At 37.0% G+C, this 17,062-nt stretch overlaps 1 protein-coding gene across 2 annotated transcripts in view; it reads left to right on the top strand.

Annotated features, from left to right (window-relative positions):
* Nucleotides 1-17,062, top strand: part of NUDT14 (nudix hydrolase 14) — a 59,144-nt gene that overhangs the window by 8,435 nt on the left and 33,647 nt on the right. Inside the window, exon 1 of one of the 2 annotated variants that reach the window (XM_030275128.4) lies at nt 13,193-13,302. The exons of the other annotated variant lie outside the window; for it this stretch is intronic. Within the exon in view, the coding sequence (XP_030130988.4) occupies nt 13,291-13,302 (12 nt within the window). The 5' untranslated portion in view covers nt 13,193-13,290. Of the gene's footprint in view, nt 1-13,192; nt 13,303-17,062 lie in introns of those variants that run through there. 2 annotated transcript variants of the gene reach the window in all.

The following is a 17,062-nucleotide window of genomic DNA, read 5'->3' as shown; positions in this document are numbered from 1 at the left end:
TGAATAAATGAGCATGTTTTACACAGCAGGCATATAATGTTATCTGCCCCTCTGACTTGCACTCATTAATTATTCTTCATAATTTTTAACTAAAGGTAAAGAACTTAGCTTTTTGGTACTGTCCTTCAGACATTGATCAAAATCTTGTTAATATAGTAACTCTAAAGTTTACTGTAGTTTAAACAAAGTAAAGCTCAGTTTTTCTTAGTGGTCAGCTCATGTCACACTAAAACCCTGATCACTGATCAAAACAGCATTAATTATTTGTTTCACGTTGAGGTTGGTGTGTCAAAATCCTTTAAATACCTCTTGGAGAAGAGAGGGAATCTTACAGCCTGTGACAGAGCAGCTGGTGTGGACATGGGCTGATGCCCCAGTTGACAGGTTGTTGGATTAGAAAGAATATCAAAGGCAGTGAGTAAGATTAGGGATAAGTGAACATCTGACAGCAGTTTGCAGCAGGGGAGAACAGATGATAAACAATGGGAGCGGGGTGCGTGGGGGGGTGAGAGGTGAGAAGGCCATGGGAAAAGTGTGGCGGCAATCACTAAAGCTCCAGGTTGCTGAGCCTCATGAATAGAACAGGAAATGGGATTTGCTGGGACAGATGTGCTGAGGGGTGATGAATACATTATAGGGAAATGAGGCTAAACTCCTGAAGACGAGAGATGTTCTTTCTCTTGAAATAGAAAATATGGGAAAACAAAAGTTTACCCCTCTGGAGAAGTAAATATTCTTGAAAATTAATATAGAAAGAAATAATGCTAATGCTAATTTTAATTAAATGACTATTCTGCAGGAGCGTTCATGATAAACTCTAAGTCATGTACTTCCAGCATAACAATCTTCCAGTGCTATTGCACATATAGGATTGAAAGTGTTTATTTTAGTCATGAGACTGCACAAATGGTGGAATAGTTTGAATGATGGAACAGCCTGGAATGGAGGCACTGACTGGATAATGCTTAGAAGCATATTCTGTATCTGGCATGTATTACATAGCACTCACATAACATATGTTTGATCCTGCCACTGTTAAGAGACTTGTACTGAGTGATCTTGTGAGGTCCTTCCAGCCTTAAGATTTTTTCAATTCTGTAAAGTGATTGAATGCTTGTAGAATATCCTACATAAGTCCTCCTGTTCCTTAGGGTATTGTTTCTTTACTTCTTGGATTTCCTTAGTTTATATTCTTGATGGATCCTTTTCCAATATTTATGATATAGTAATGTCAGAAAGCAAACAAACTTTTTGCATGTTCTCTTATAGGGTTGTATGTCAGTTTTCTGACTTAGAATTTCTTATTAGATTTTTTCTTTCAAATTTCTGTAAAGAAAAATTCATTAAAAAACATCTCACACTAACTTTTTAGTAATGTATTACTTTAGCTGAAGAGGGGACAAGCAGAAAGTATAATTGTTAATATTATGAGAAAGTACCAATAAGATTTCTTCACAAGACGTCTAGAAATTTATTCCACAATGTATTCTCACAGTTTGAGTTACAAATACAAGCTTGGTAAAATAATGCAGAAACACAAACTGTGAGAGTCGCCAACTGGCAAATACAAAGCTCAGTGTTGTAAGGACAAGAGGTGACTTAGCTGTAATGGGAATGCCCACCATCTGTCCTTCCTGACCTCAAATCCCTCATATGTGCTGCCCCTGTCCTCAAGTTGAGGAGACATGAGGCTAGTCTCCTTCAGTCCCTGTTTGCTGTTAGCCATGCATACTGTAACTGTTGCTCTATTTGTAAAAGAACAAGGGATTGTAAACAAAATCTGGGATTGTTGTGTCCCATCGCCCTGCTTCATGGAATTAGATGTTCACATTTGAGAAATTCCATGTTCAGTATCTTGACCACAGTGACATCACTTGAATACAGCAGCTGAAGAGTTGGTAGAGCTTTGGAGTCACAGATGTTCCACAAAATTAGCAATCAATGAAATTTGTCCTTCAATCAGCCATAATCAAAGAAATAAAATTATGGTGAGCACAGCAAAACAAATCTGCTCTACTGATTCTAATTAGCATAACTACTGTCCTAATAGGTGTATTTTCCATAAAACTGGGATTTCTGCATTTGCATGAAGCTATCACCAAGTAATTTACCATTTGTTATAGGCAATTCCCATTTTAATGATAATTTATAGTTGGCTTGCACAATTCTTTATTTTATATCCTAGTATCGAAACAGTTACAGGGTCATTGTCATGCAAGTTCCAGAAATACTGCAGTGACACATAGAACTGTAGATAAATCACTAATCAATTAATCACCAATTCAATTAATTTACTGAATGCCAGTAGTATATGGTATTTAAGTAACAGGTACAGGTCTCACTAGTAGTGCTCTGTATTAGAATGGATGACAGATTAGAAAGTGTTCACAAGTTACTTGAATCTTTCTGTGTGTGACTTTTTCCCAGTGGAAAGATGATAAGAGGACTGCCTCTGCGGGAATCAGATTTCAGTTGAGTCTATCAAAATTGAGAGGTAAAAGTGAAATTAAGAAAAGAGCAGAATCTAGAGCTAGTTGCATCTGTCACTTTGAACTGATTTTTGGGAGGGGGTGGGGAGAAAGGAGAGGATAAAAAGCCCTGAGGATCTTTGTGAGGAGGGTCTGTGAGAAAGTCTTAGGAGAAAAATCTAAAGATTGTTTCTAAGCCTTGGCTTCTGTTAGCCCCCTGCTGCTGTTCTTCATCAAGTTGTTTTAATGGCTTTCAAAGCAAGTGAGTGGAAAATGGTTTCTCTGGATCTTTAAGGAGTCTGAACTGAAAACTGTCATTGCTTTATAAGTAAAACACATCAAAGATTGATGGAAGAATTGCTTGTTAAGCACATTGTAGATTTAATTTAAAAAATGGTTGATATCATAAAAGAGACATCAGATCATCATAACTACCTAAAGGTGAAAGTTTAATGGCTTGTCATTTGCTCAGGAACCTGTGTTAAGTATCTCTTTCATAGCTTTTGTGATCCTCTGTATATCTGCAAGATGTTTTTTTTCCATGTGTGTTGCGGTTTTTTTCATCATGTATAGATGGAAAAGTACCAAAGCATAAAAATATGTAGGTGGTCGTAACTGTGCTTTTTAATTTTCTGTCTGTCTTAAGGGATTCCCTTTTCTGGTATTTTTAATTAACTAGTGCTTCAATTCTTATCTAGTTCTGATATAGTTGTTTTACTTTGTGTTGTAGTGCATAATATTTGTTCTGTGTGTTCAGTGTGTGCAAAGTGCATTTGTGTATCATCTAGTAATTGCATGTTTCTTCTGGAACCTGCCCTCTTACTTTCGTCTCCTCTCCTCACTGTCAGTTCCCTCCAGAGTACTCCCAATCAGTAAATAGTGTTTTTTTTACTGTTGTATTGTAGATCTAATATGAAAAAGTGAAGAAAAAAAAAAGTATACATTGAAAACAGCATTTCCACTGAGACTATGAGCCTCATTTTATTAAACCAAATGCTTTTTCTGATCTCGTGCTGCATATGATCAAGGTGCACATTTAGTAAGCAAATACAAACAATTCTTTTTAAAGACTAGAATAATTCCTCAATAAACTGGTAAAGTACAATATCCATCTTCATATTTCAAAAATATTCAGTGTTGTAATTCCAATTTTAATTCACAAGTTCCTTCTGGAGTAAAACAGCTACATCTATGCATGATTCTGACTCCAGATCTGATTCTACGAAATGCAGAAAATTTTTTTTCCCAAGAGCCGAATATGTGATGACTGCAAATTACTGGATTTTCTGCAGATGATAAGCCCTAGAAATGGTACGTTTCATCAAAAAGCATGACATTATTTGAGTAAAATCTGTAAGATTTTCATTATGTACGAGATCATTTAAATAGGGAGTAAGAATATTGACTATCCAATCAACTGCATAGAATTTGGTCACTTGGTGTTACTGTTTTAAGGATTCTTTTCCATATTTGTCATTTTAGATTATATTTTAATTACCTGTAATGGCTATTTGTGAACTTAGATTGGATAGAGCATTTTGGTTTACTGCAGAAAAAGATTCTAGACAATAAGTGGGTCTGTCCAGATATGAAGATCCTCAGCATGAATTTTTGTAACATTATGAAATTCCAACCTTGCTGAATGAAATGGCTCTTTAGTTCTCCTCCTTGTGAGGCCAGGTTGTGCCTTACATTGTTTGTATTCGGTAATAGTTAAAGCAAGTTTGAAAGCAATATGAGTAACTCTTTTTTTACTTAATAGGTAAGCTGATTGGAGTAGCAGCAGTTCAGTGGTTTTTCACTAAAAATTATATATTCTGACAAACTGAGCTGGAAGACAATATGGGGAAAAAATAGGGGCAAACAGTACATTTATATATTTATGATAACATTATAAATAATAATAAAAAATAAGCTATGACGCTATATAGCTCTTGTATATATTCTTATCCAGAGCTGCTGAAATAAACTATCACTGTTGACTTTGTTTAGTTTCATTTTGGTTATCATTATGCCACTTAAACTTGTTGAGCTTTTGAAGCAGCAGGATTAGAAGAAAAATTGGCTTTCAAAAATCAAATCTTTTGGCAAATCTGCTGTAGAATTTCATATGTGTGTCTACACTTAGCACTCCGCTTTCAGCATTGTAACATTTCTGACACTTGAAAATATTGGACACAGACAATTTCTGGCTTACTTTGCAAAGCTGTGTTGCTCTTAAGAGTAACATTTCCATTGCACTGCAGCTTGTACAGCCTAAAATTTTATCTGTAACTCATCTGATTTGTACTGTTCAGATAAATTAAAAAACAATATGAGATTATTTCACGTAGTAATAGGACAAGGGAGAACGTCCTTAAATAGAAAGAAGATAGATTTAGATTTTCTATAACGAGGAAACTCGTGGCTGTGAGAGTGGTAAGGTACTGGCACAGGTTGCCCAGGGAAGTTGTGGGTGGATGCCCCATCCCTTGAAATGTTAAAGGCCAAATTGGATGGTGCTTTGAGCAATCTGGTCTGGTGGAAGGTGTGCCAGCCCATGGCAGAGGGTCTGGAAATTGATGATCTTGAAGGTCTCCTCCAGCTCAAATCATTCTGTGAAATTGGCCTCGTATTAAGTGAAACCAATCAGTAATCATTAGTTTGGAAATTACTGCTCTAGTACTTTATGGGATAGTTCCACCAAATCTGAAACACTAATGTCTCCCGTATTGTTTCTGTAAACCACCCTTATTTCTTGACCAGGAGAGGTGGTTGACCTGTCAGTCTGGAGAGCCCTGTTCCTTTTTATCTCCTTACTTTCTCTTTGGTCTGTCTAGGAGTTCAAACCTCTTGGCAGAAAACTGACAGAACTCACAGGAGTATATGAGCCTCCCTAGAGTGCTATGGGACACTCCATAGAGAAAGATTAATTTTTTTAAGTAATAATATGAATATTAAGATTTAAGTGTAAGAATTATGTTGAGGGATGGGAGAGTGGACATTAAATCACACCTAGGGGCTGAAAAAGTCAGGGAAACTATTTCATTAAATGGAAAAATTGTCAGGATATTTGCTTTTGAAGTATTTCTGAAAAAAAACTAGATGAATGACAGTTGGTATGGTGTTTTCCCTCCCTTCTCTCTTTACACTCTTCTGCAGCCTGTAGGATAGAGCAGTGTCAGGCCTGCCAGTCCTGCACTAAGTGGGATGATAAACCACACCCAGCAGTTGTGCCTTGGGGAGAGGATGAAAGGCAGAAGAAACACCTTTCTGCAGTGGTACGTTATGTATACGTTTCAGTGAGAAAAGTGTGTCTTGCTTTTGCAGGGGAAGGTGTGGAATTGCCTGTAGTAGCTGCGAATGTTGAATCTTCATTCTCGGACCAGCCCTGCTGACCCTGTGGGGTGAACTTGTGAACTTCATTCTTTGTTTAAGATTTAGGCTCTTCTGTATATGCTGAGTTCATGCCATTGCATGCTCAGAATGAAGTCTTAGGGCTTAAAGTCTCTTGGTGTTCTACTGAAGGAGCCAACAGAAGCGGCCAAAAACAGTTTTAACATGCTCACAGTATTCAGTGCGGCTGAGGAGACATGCTCAGAATCCTGGGACTCTGTCTGGACATACTGAGAGGAAGTGGTAGCCTTGAGTTCCTCTGAGATTTGGTGCATAGGGTGTGTCCTCCCCTGCCCTTACTTCACTGGAGACAGAGCAGAGCTGCTCCTGGCTTTGTTCCTGACTTTGTTGACACTCAGGGTGTCCCGAGTGCTGCTTACTAACCTTGGTCAAGCTTGTTAATGCTGGATCTTTGTTGGCAGGTACCAGCCTAGTGTGAAAGGCAAGGTGTACAGTTCATTGAGCTCTATTTTCTGCATTGATTTGAATGCTGCATCAGAAGTATTTTGTCCTTTTTAAGATATATATATATAAATGAATAGATTTTTTAACTATTCTAAAAGCATACTTATGTGATCCGTGATATTGCTTATCAGGTACATTAGGAAAACTAAGTAACTTTGCAGCTATGCATGATGGATTGTTTTCGGTGTTGTTTGGTGGGGTTTAAATCCAATTTTAATGATACAACAGTCTATGGAGAGGGTTTTTCTTATCAGCATTCTGCTTCAGGTGACACAGTCAGTAGTTGTTTTTTTTTTTTTTTTTTTTTTTTTGTTTTTTTTAATTAGAGCGGTGTTCATCACCTGCATTGTTTTTGAATGCAGATTTATTATCTGGTTAAATGTGGAGTGGCCCAGTATTGTGGTAGAAGAGGGATAGTTTTATTTTCCTGCTGGCTCTTTGTCAGCCAGAAAAGATTTTAATCAGATCCTATATAAGTTGCTGTGGATTGTTAGAATGACTAAAGAGGTAATGAGAAATATTAGACAATTGATGGTGGTGATTAGCTTTTGGCTGAAGTACCAGTGGCAACTTAAACTGTGGTTTTATGGTGTTGCCAGTGTTGTTTTCTTGAATGACATAGCAAAATTAATGATGAAAGGACAGTTTCTTTCCTTCCTCTCTTGGATGAGGGTCATGACCTAGGGTAGCAAAGAAGAAGAAATTATGCTTGTAGGCATAGTGGTTGCCTTGGGACTGATGATTTTAAGATTCCTTTACTCCTTCTACCTACTATACTTGTGTTTGCTTTTCTCCCTGCTGTGCCTGCAGAAATGAGGTGAAAGCCCTAAATCCCAGCAAAGTCAGGGGGGTGAACCTCTGTCTGAGTCAGAGATCCTACACGAGGCTGTGCTGTACCAGTAACTGACCGGGGAATCATGAGCTGTGGGAATGTGATGTGGACCAAAGCAGTGTTTGCCCTGTGTGGAGCATTTGGAGAATCCTCTTCCTAAGGGGTTGAAAGGTTATTTTGACTGATGAGTGCACAGGATGAGTACAGGAAGGAGGTCAAGAATATTCAGTGAGAATTCTCGTCAACTGCGGGGTCTCGAACTTGCAATGGGTACTTTATATTGAATTTCACTCTGTCTTGAAACTGCTACTAGAGACAGACATGATTGATCTAGGTATGTTATGATGAGTGCAGAATTAGTGCCCCTGCCTGTCATTAAATATCACTAGTTTGAAATTTCAGTCAGGCCCTTTATCTCAGTAACTCGTCAAAAGGAGCAGCTGCCAGTGGACAAGAAAAGATGAAAACAGGTTTCCTGGAAATGTATTTAATTCTTTCAGTCTCTCTAAAAAAAGAAAAAAAAAAAAGTTCAAAATTAAACAAAATTTATTTTTCTCATAATTATGTGAGTCTCAGTAAAATTTAGAAGTTTGGAAAATGTTGTCTTTAGTAACTTATGAGTTTAAGTGCCTTTTTTCAAATGAATTTTCAGGAATTCCTCTCAGTTAATTTCACTAATGCTCCCTCAGATGGTAGAGCAGAAATAATTCTATAACCCTAGACAAATATTGCAGTTTAAGTCCCACCACAGAAATTACATTAGTCAATAAAAATGTTTAGATGCAGCTGGGGGGTTCTGGCATTTGGCTGAAAATGCAGTGGTCCACACTAAAGTCTCAATTCAATTCTTCCATCTTTCTAGTGAGGGTCTTAAAGGTGAAGGTTATTGAATGCTAAAAAGTGCTTTCATAAATCTCATCTTTTGCAGTTATTAATGTACTATTATGAATTTGGAGTAGGGCTGTGAATCCATGTCTGTGTTCCCCAGATTAATTTATTACTGAACTACAAAGACTATGCTTGTTTGTTTGTTTCCAACTGCAACAATATGCAACTATTTATACAAATAAGGAAAACTCCAGGAAAAGTACTGAGGCACAGAACACCCAGGAGTTCTCAGCAGCTTTTGGTTGAGGTATTTCCCTGGCTTTTATTCTCTGAGCTGGAGCCAGCAGATGTGCCTCCTGGAATTATGTTTCTCAGCCTCCTATTGTACTTTTTGCAAATTGTGTGAGATTTTTTCTTAAGCAATATCAGAAAAAATATTGGTAAAAGATTAGAGAAAAAGCCTTTGGTGGGGAGGTTTTCAGCAGGTATGGATACATGTGAGATGTGTAGTACATCTGTTTGAAAGTACAGCACTTATTTACAGTAAAGTATTTTGCTGTCACATTAGCTGAATGCACTTCCCAAATTACATTATCTCTGTTAAAACTTCTTTTGCTATTAGGAATACTTTTCTTATCTATGTCTAGTTAAAGTTAAAAGTTCTATGTTTTTCTATAGTGTTCTAGAAAAAATAGTGTAAGTAATTTTGGAAATATGGAAGGTGTATGTTCCTTTTATCCTTGCAAAATAAGAAAGTGTGTTACAAACTTCAAAGGGAAAATGTAGTTTAGTGAAATTGGAAAAATACATGCAGCAAAATTCAATAAAATAACAGGAATTTATGTAAAAGAACAGTTGAATATTCACTTTAAATTTTATCAGTTATATACCATAAGAGAGGAATCTGATGGCTACCTGTTAGCAATTGATTCCTTTGTACAGAATTGAATTTAATACGAGGAAATCCCCATCTGTATCTCAACTTATAACCTTAAATTATATGCTGACTTGGCAATAAAATGATGTGAGAAAAGTCATAAATTTGACCTTTGTGCATATTCTGTTTCTCAATGTCCTTATTCTTTGTAGTATAGATTTCAGTGCACTGCTGTGCATTTGCCTTGAAATAAAACATGTTTGATCTGTACATGCAATTGTTCCTGATAATTATGTATATTAAAAACAGAAAAACAAGGTGAGAAAGGAGATGTGATTGTATTTAATGTACTTATATATGCTTAATTTTCATGTTTTATAAATTTCATTCAAAGGTAAGTGATCTTAATGATAGCTGAATGCCAAGGTAAACTGCAACAACTCCATTGTTGAAAAGTACACACAAAAACCAAACTGTGACCTGAAAAGTAAACTTCCAGAGGATTATAGGAGAAAGTTTACTTACACATCAGGTATCTTAGTTGTAATTGTTCTGGCAGTTGATGTACATAAAATGAATAAAGTGGCTTGGCCCAGTATCGCATTAACAGTTGAATAAATTAATGCATTCTCTATTGTTTATTTTACCTCCCAAAGTGTGAAAAAATTGCACCTTTGAACAGTAAACTCTATTGCTATAACCATCTGTTTGCAGTTTCATTACACACTCCTACCAGAATAACCTTCCCTTTGAAGAGAAAATTGATATGGGTTGTAAAAATTACGGTCTCTGACCTTAGGTTTTGTGTCCCTTGAGGTATCCCTGGTGTGGTCTCCACTGGTAGATGTTAAAGTTTCTTCAAGAAGTACCTTTATGTCTTCCAGCTAATTTCAGATAAGAAGCCCATGCATCAAAGAGTCACACAGAGCTGAGCACTCCAGTCTCTTGTTCAAGCCTTAAAATGAGCTGAATGAGACCTCAGCAACTTTGTCCTGCCCTGCCCAAACTGCTGGACATCTGGCATGATGTCCTTTAGTGTAAAGTACGTTTTGTCTGCATGGACTTCACTAGCTCAGTCTTACTTCTGAAACTGTTAAAATTGTCAGTTAAAGCCAGCTAGCAGCACTAGTATTTTGCTTCAGGTACAATGTTCACTTTTAGTTCTGTTAAAATGTCATTAGTTTTTGTATTTTTGGATGCATACTGTAAAAAGGCACTAAACTGAGTCGTTTCCAACTGAAATGCTTGAATAGGGAAGTAAAAAACTGAAAAATGCCATTATTTGTAATCATGATGCTTTTAAAATAAACACTCCGGATAGTTTAGTAATGAAATATTACAAGCTTTGTTTAAAAAGCAAACACTCCCCCCCTTCCTCTTGAGCCTAAATAGTGGCTTGTTTAAAAAACCCAGTAAAATTCCATAACACTTAAACTCTTTTGAAGTAGTTTTTCAACATCAGCAAGTAATTCTGCAAATTGCTTTTGAAGATGAGGCTTCATTTACTCCGGCGTGTGCAGTCTGATGGAGTGGATTGGTGGGTGTGGACTGAAATGGTAATTTGGGCTTTTTTGTGTGCATGTGTCTCTCTGTAGAACACTCCCTATCAGACACATCTCTGTCCTCCTGGAGCAGTTGAGAGAGGACCAAGGCTGTTCTGCTTAATAGCCACTGCTGAAGACTTGCAGTCTGTATGATGGCATTGCATTCATGTTGACTAATATTTTTTCATTATTAATCTTTCACTTTCATTCTCCTAAATAATGTTTTCATCAGGATTTTTTTTCTAGAGCAAAAAATCCCATTTTTTTTATTAGGTCAGTTTGCAGAACCAGCCCACACAAACATCAGTGGTGGGGTAAGGGTAGGGTAAAGATGTGCAGGTGGAGTAGGAAAAGGGGCAGCCTGGTTTTTGTGTGATTTACAGTGTTTTGTGACTGAACCCCGGGACAGAGTGACTTCAAGTTTGCATTTGAATTAGTAGTTATGTAATAAGAGAGCTGAGCATTAGACAGATCCCTAATACTGATGTGCACATTCAAAAAGAAAAAAAATGGTCACTCAACTAATGCAAATTGAAATTATTTTATTGATTTTAATATTTTTGTAACTGGGTTTCATGGCTTTATGCTAGCTGAAAATGCTTCCTTTCATTTTGAAAGATAATGTAGAACTTTCTATTAAGTCTGTAATTATATAAAAAGCAGACAGCATTCTCCCTGCTTGATACAAATCAAACCTTTCAAGTAGACAAAAAAATTATGATAAGTCATTATTTCAAACAGATTTCAGATGCAAAGTAGTCTATTCAAGACAGGGTTTTTCTTTTAGATGAAAAAGTTGAATATTAAATATCCTTGAATTATTGACTGTTCATTTGCACTTTTTTTTTTTTATGGATGAAGATTTTTGGATACAGCATGGCAATTCTTAAGTTTCTGTAAACAAAATCCATCCCACTGACTCATTAATCCAATAAAAATATTCAACAGGAAGCAATGAAGCTTTTCAAGTGTATTGAGTAAGTATTGAATAGGTATTTTATTATCATTTGGAAAACTTCAGGAGTCCAAACTTGCTTTAGCTGTCTATCTCAGTTTGATTTCTGTTTTTCAAAAAGTTTCACAGCATTGTGATGACTATCAATGCTTTATTTCTCAAAAAAAATTACAAACTTTGTATTTTGAGGGTGATTTTTTTTAAAATTCACATAATTTTTGTACATTCTGAAAATACTATGAAAGATCTTCAGACAATGCAAGGTAATTTGGTGAAGTGAAAAGAATAAAAGTCCTGAGATTGACCTGGAAGTGCAGTTTCTGCAGGAACATCATTGTGGGCATTGAAAACATTTTGTATTGATTCTATAGAACAGAGACTTCCAGCATTAATAATTTAGCTGACAAGAAATTGTTTACATTAGGTTATCAATGCTCATACATTGCTACTGAAAACCACTACAGATGTGACATCAGGTTCCATTAGGCTGGAAAAAGAAATGTAACAAGGAAGCCTCAACTAATAGCAGCACTTCTTCAGTGGAGAGTGGAGAAAGGAGGGGAAAGGTTTGTTTGCAGAGGGATGAGGACATAATTTTTATGGCTTTAGCATAGGGGAAGTCCACTCTGTTTAACCCAGGATCTGGAACTTGAGAAGCAGCAGCTCACACACATCTTTCCTGTTGTAGAACCGTATATTTTATAAACCAAAAAGTTCTGAATTACTGAGTTGCTTTTATTGCAAATTTATCTCTTGGCAGTTTTTACTGGTCATAAAAAGGTGAACATGGCTGAAAAGCATTAAGCTGAGACCACGTAAGGAAATAAAAGTGACAGGAGGTAGCAGGAGCTGGCTGTGTTGGTGCAGATTTTTGCCTTCATGAGTCAGTTCATTGACTGCTCATGTGGATTAACCTGACAAAAACCCATCTAATAAAATGGCAAGTTCAGTGTTCTCTTGCTATGAAGGTTTGGGCAACAAGTAGACGCCTCCACAGGAGAATGCATGGTGAATTTCCAGTTAGGGGCATTGCTTTGCACATTGATACTAAACTTTGTGAATATATTTGTAGAAGATGGGTTGAATGCGAAAATAAGTGCAATAGAAAAACAAGTTTTATACTTTTTGAAAGAAAAGCATAACCCTCAAACCTGTAAAAAATGTTATTGAGAGCAGAAAAAAGGCAAAAAATTGATTATGCCTCTAGGAAGTTTTACTGCTTTGGTCCATGTAAATCATTAAACAGGGACCTCACTCTTGCTTGAATTTGCTGACTCTGGTTTAAGAGCGTTATTTGCCAATTAATTCTCTTATCTGTTTTTCTGCACCTATAATACAATTCTTTTATTACATGAAGAATGCTTATTATTCCTTTGCATTAAGGACATTAACTGCTTTTGAGTCTTAGGAGTGTGGAAACAGAGTAAATGGAGTAATGACAACAGAATTATTTTTATGTTAGAATTGCTTCAACTTCTCCAGTTGGATATTTTTTTCACCGATATGGAACATTTCTTGGGTGACTGCTTTAAACCCAATCCAAATGGTAGAGACTGGGGAATCATGACTGTTATTTGTCATTTTAACCCTCATAACTAGTGCATATAGCTTATCTAAATCATAATGTATTTGTCATTTTTCTTAACCGCCTCTGTTTGTTTACATCAACTTTTGTCTGGGCTCTAACTGAATTGTAAGATCATTGAACAGGAACTGTTCCCACTATATGTGTTTAGTGCCTTTCACAATGGGTCACCAAACCTCATGTTGTCTCTCCTGTAATGTAAACAGAAAGAAGTTAATCATTGTCATGGAGAGATTGCTTTTCTTTCTCTTTCAGTGGTATATGTGATGTTAATTTGCTTATTTTGGACATATTTTGGACACATGTCTCCTGCATTTGAAGTGATCAGCCTGCGTGGCCTGTTACCTTTCTCTTCAAAAATATGTACTACAAGGTACAAAACCTTTTTACTGAGGTGGCTTTGGTGTAACTTTACAGTTCTTGGCCACTTAGACTTTCTCTGCCCAAGCAGAAGTCCGTGGATAAATGTGGGGGATGACATAAGGTAGTGCCTTTAATTTGGTCACTTCTTAAATTTTTGGATATTTGTATAAGGTAAATAATATAGGAGAAGCTTTAAGTAGGTTTTGGGTAAAGATCATTTCTCCTTCACTTGTGTGTTGTCTTTCCAGAGCTCATTTCAAGGAGTCATTAAATAAGTGACAATCCAATGTAAATTTTGTTTTGTTGAATAAAACTCCCAACAGAGTAACTACAGGAAATCTGTTACTGTGAACCTGTGTGTGGAGGATTTATTTTATACAGCCTTATGTGATGTTGTGAAAAAATTATTACACAAAGTTAAAGGAAGCATTAGAGCAGTTTTGCGAGTGTTCTTTCACTTGTAACACCAACGTGTTTTTGGCTTACTCTTCAGAATAAAACTTCTAAAAAAATCTAAGAATAAGCCTTTAATTGCACATGTTTAAAACATACATGTATGCAGTTTGTCTGTAGCTGTTTCAGAAGCTGTCAGTTAATTCTTTTATACATAAGCAAGTCAAACCTCTCTGTGCAGCTGCAGGACTTGGGCACTGGTTCATTGAGATGAGGCAGATCAGAGAAGATCAGTGCCCAGAAAAACCTCAGGCTTTTTCCCAGCTAGCCAGCTATGACATAGTGCTTCTATATTATGAGAAATAGAGAATATTTTTTCACACCCACGCTCTCTGTGTGATTCATGGTTTTACAGACTTCTGCTGTGTCAGCCTTTAGTGTGGCACTGTATCAAGGTTACCATAAGCTGTGTGCCATGAACTGCAGCATCCCTGTCCTTTCTCTTCCTCATCCTGAAACTCAGTAGCATCTTATAACTGAAGTACCACAGGTCTGATTCAATTAAATTACTTATGAAAAGGATCTCATTTTTGAGAAGATTATTGGAGTGATCCTTGAGGAAGGGTTTACACCTCTCTCTCTAAAATTGTGTTTAAGTACTTACTCCTTCCATTTGAAAAAGCTGCATCTGCAGAGAAATTGTTGAGTACACCACAGCAAGACTGAGGGGATTGGTTTGTTTGGGTTGGGAGTATTTTGAAAGCCCAGGATGGTATCAGTCAAACAGTGATGAGTATTGGTACCTGTGCAGACACATTACCTCATGTAAGAGCTGGTTCACGAGCTGGTTCTTCTCAGGTGGCAGACTGTGCATGGGCACTGCCCTCAGTAAGAAGGAGGAAGGCTTTGAAGCTGCCTCTAGTGAAGAGTAGAAACTTCCAGTGACTTGAGTCAGAGCATGTCGAGGGTCTGTCACATGTGAAGCATACCCAGTATCACCCTACAGTCAGTGCCAGTGAATGTTCCTTTCTACATCATTAGCACAGCAAGTCCTTTTTCTCTTCTTTATTGGCCTTCCTGGGCTAAGTCTTAGGCAAGTTCCTCTAGCAAGCAAGAGTTATCCTTTAGGCATTCTGGCAGTGACTTGAACTTGCTGTTCAGATATTTTATTGCCTCGGGTGGTGGACAAAAGCAAAGGACAGCAATATCCCTGGCACAGTGATTCTTGAGGCATTTTAGCTAAAGGGGATGTGGTAAAAAGAATGGTACTTTGATAGGCTGCAGACAAGTCCAACTTATCCATTACAGATAGTGTGAAGAGACTCCTGCCTGTAATTATGGCACTGAGCTGGTGCAGAAAGAGTCTAAAGAAAATTGTTTCAAGGATGGTAGCAGGACAGAGAATGTGAAGATCAAGTATGGGTGATATAAACAGCTCTGCACAGGTAGGAGTCACATCTGCTAATATTGCAGCCACTGTCAACACTTGTCTAGCAGAGAGCATTTGGCAGTGCCTGGTTGTCCTGGAATCACTTGTACCAGAAGGCATTGAGTCTGCTTGTGCAGACTGTCAAGCTGGGAGCGAGCTGCTGCTAATTCTGATTAAGTTATCAATGCCATTACCAAGTCAGTCTTACAGACGGTATGGTCTTGTGAGCCACTTTGCACTTCGGGTAGTACTGAAATGGCTATTTGTGCTTACTTTTTAGAGTTGAGGGAGGACTGTGTTTCATTTGGGTGCCTGTTTGAGGCACTGTCTTTTGCCACCTTTTGGTGCCTTTTGCCAGATTTGGAAGAGTGCTCTGGGGAAGCATTGCTGTGTGCTTTCTCTGCTCTTAAATTTTAGAGACAGGTTGCCAGGCAAGATGGACATCTTGTCTGACCTGGTATGGCTTTCTTATGCAATTAGTACTTATGTAAGTGATCCGTCTTCTGTGTAATGTGAAACGAGGTTGTCTCACTTGCTGCCTCTCCTGGAATACAGCTTTATTAATTTACACATACTATATGCACTAGTTGAGTGTTGCAACATCACAGAACCTGATCACTGAGCACAGAACTAGAGTGTGATTACTTTGTGATTAAAGATTTACCAAATCGATTATGTGTTACACAAGGTTGTTGCAGTATCTGAACTGCTATTCTGAACAGATAAAAACTAGTGTAAAATACTTCTGACATATTTATAAACATCACAGGATACATCTCCCGTTTGAAGAATAATTTTTTAAATCTTTCTCAAATGTCATAAAATAATTCTTTCTCCTTCCTGTCATCAATGTTTAGATCTCCCAGCAATCAGTTATACTCAGTTCCCACTGCATTGAGAGATACTGTGATTGTTCCTTATCCTAGACATTGGAGAATGGACTACTTGTAATAATGCAATTACATATGCTTATTAAAATTATAAATGTTAAGGGTTTGAGAGAGCCTTTGTGTTTCACAAGGATACTTCTCTTTTTCAGGAATGATGTTGACCACTGATACCTTTAATATTGCAGCTGTCTGTAACTGTGCTGATAGCAGATCTTTGTCAAAGACCAGGATATGTAGAGTGGAACAGTTTAACAAGTAATCATCACCGCTTGGCTTTTAAAAGCATGAATCTTGATCAGTTCAACAAGTAATACTTTTGTCTCAAAGATAAGATAAAGATACTACATGCAGCTTGATATAGTTGGTTAGAAGCTGGCTGGAATTAATGTTCTGTAAAGTATGTAAAACAGCATAAGAACCATTGGTAACTGTTTACATGCTATTAATAATTAGCAACCTTCCTACTAGTCAGTTAGGAAAGAACCATGCATTGGGTACAATAGAAACTCAACTCCATTCGGTTGGGTTCAAATTACATTTGACTTCGACAATAGGGTATGAATGGGGCTCATTTGAGTTTCTGCCACTGTAAACAAAGAGATGTTGGAATGTTTCATTTGTTTATTGATTTATTTATTTGGACAGGTGCAACTTGATCATATGAAAAAAAAATTTAATTCAAATATAGGCAGAAAATATCTTAGTAAGCGTTGTCCAGTCAGAGTATGTGATACTAACCCATGTCTTGACTCAAAATAATTTAGCCTGTGGCTGTTTTGAATTTGGGTCTTAGACTAATCAAATAATGTTCTAGAGAAAATGCTTTACCTGGGCTTAGAAAATAGAAAATAGAGATTTATTTTCTGATTAATTTCTTTTTAGGTACTAAGTTCCTTCTTTTACTTTCTGCTAAAAATTATGTGTACGTCTGTGAGGTAGGCTCTGTTAATGGTAATAGAGCTCATCCTTGGGAAGAGGCCATTCAGGTCTGATGGATCCCATCTGTATGAGGATGATTCTCTAGGGTGTAATTTTCCTCAGCTATTTAAAACCCTCTC

The sequence above is a fragment of the Taeniopygia guttata genome, chromosome 5 (assembly GCF_048771995.1).
Source record: "Taeniopygia guttata chromosome 5, bTaeGut7.mat, whole genome shotgun sequence".
NCBI classification, from domain to species: domain Eukaryota; kingdom Metazoa; phylum Chordata; class Aves; order Passeriformes; family Estrildidae; genus Taeniopygia; species Taeniopygia guttata.
Note: the sequence above shows the minus strand (reverse complement) of the source record. Positions and strands in the feature narration are given on the sequence as shown.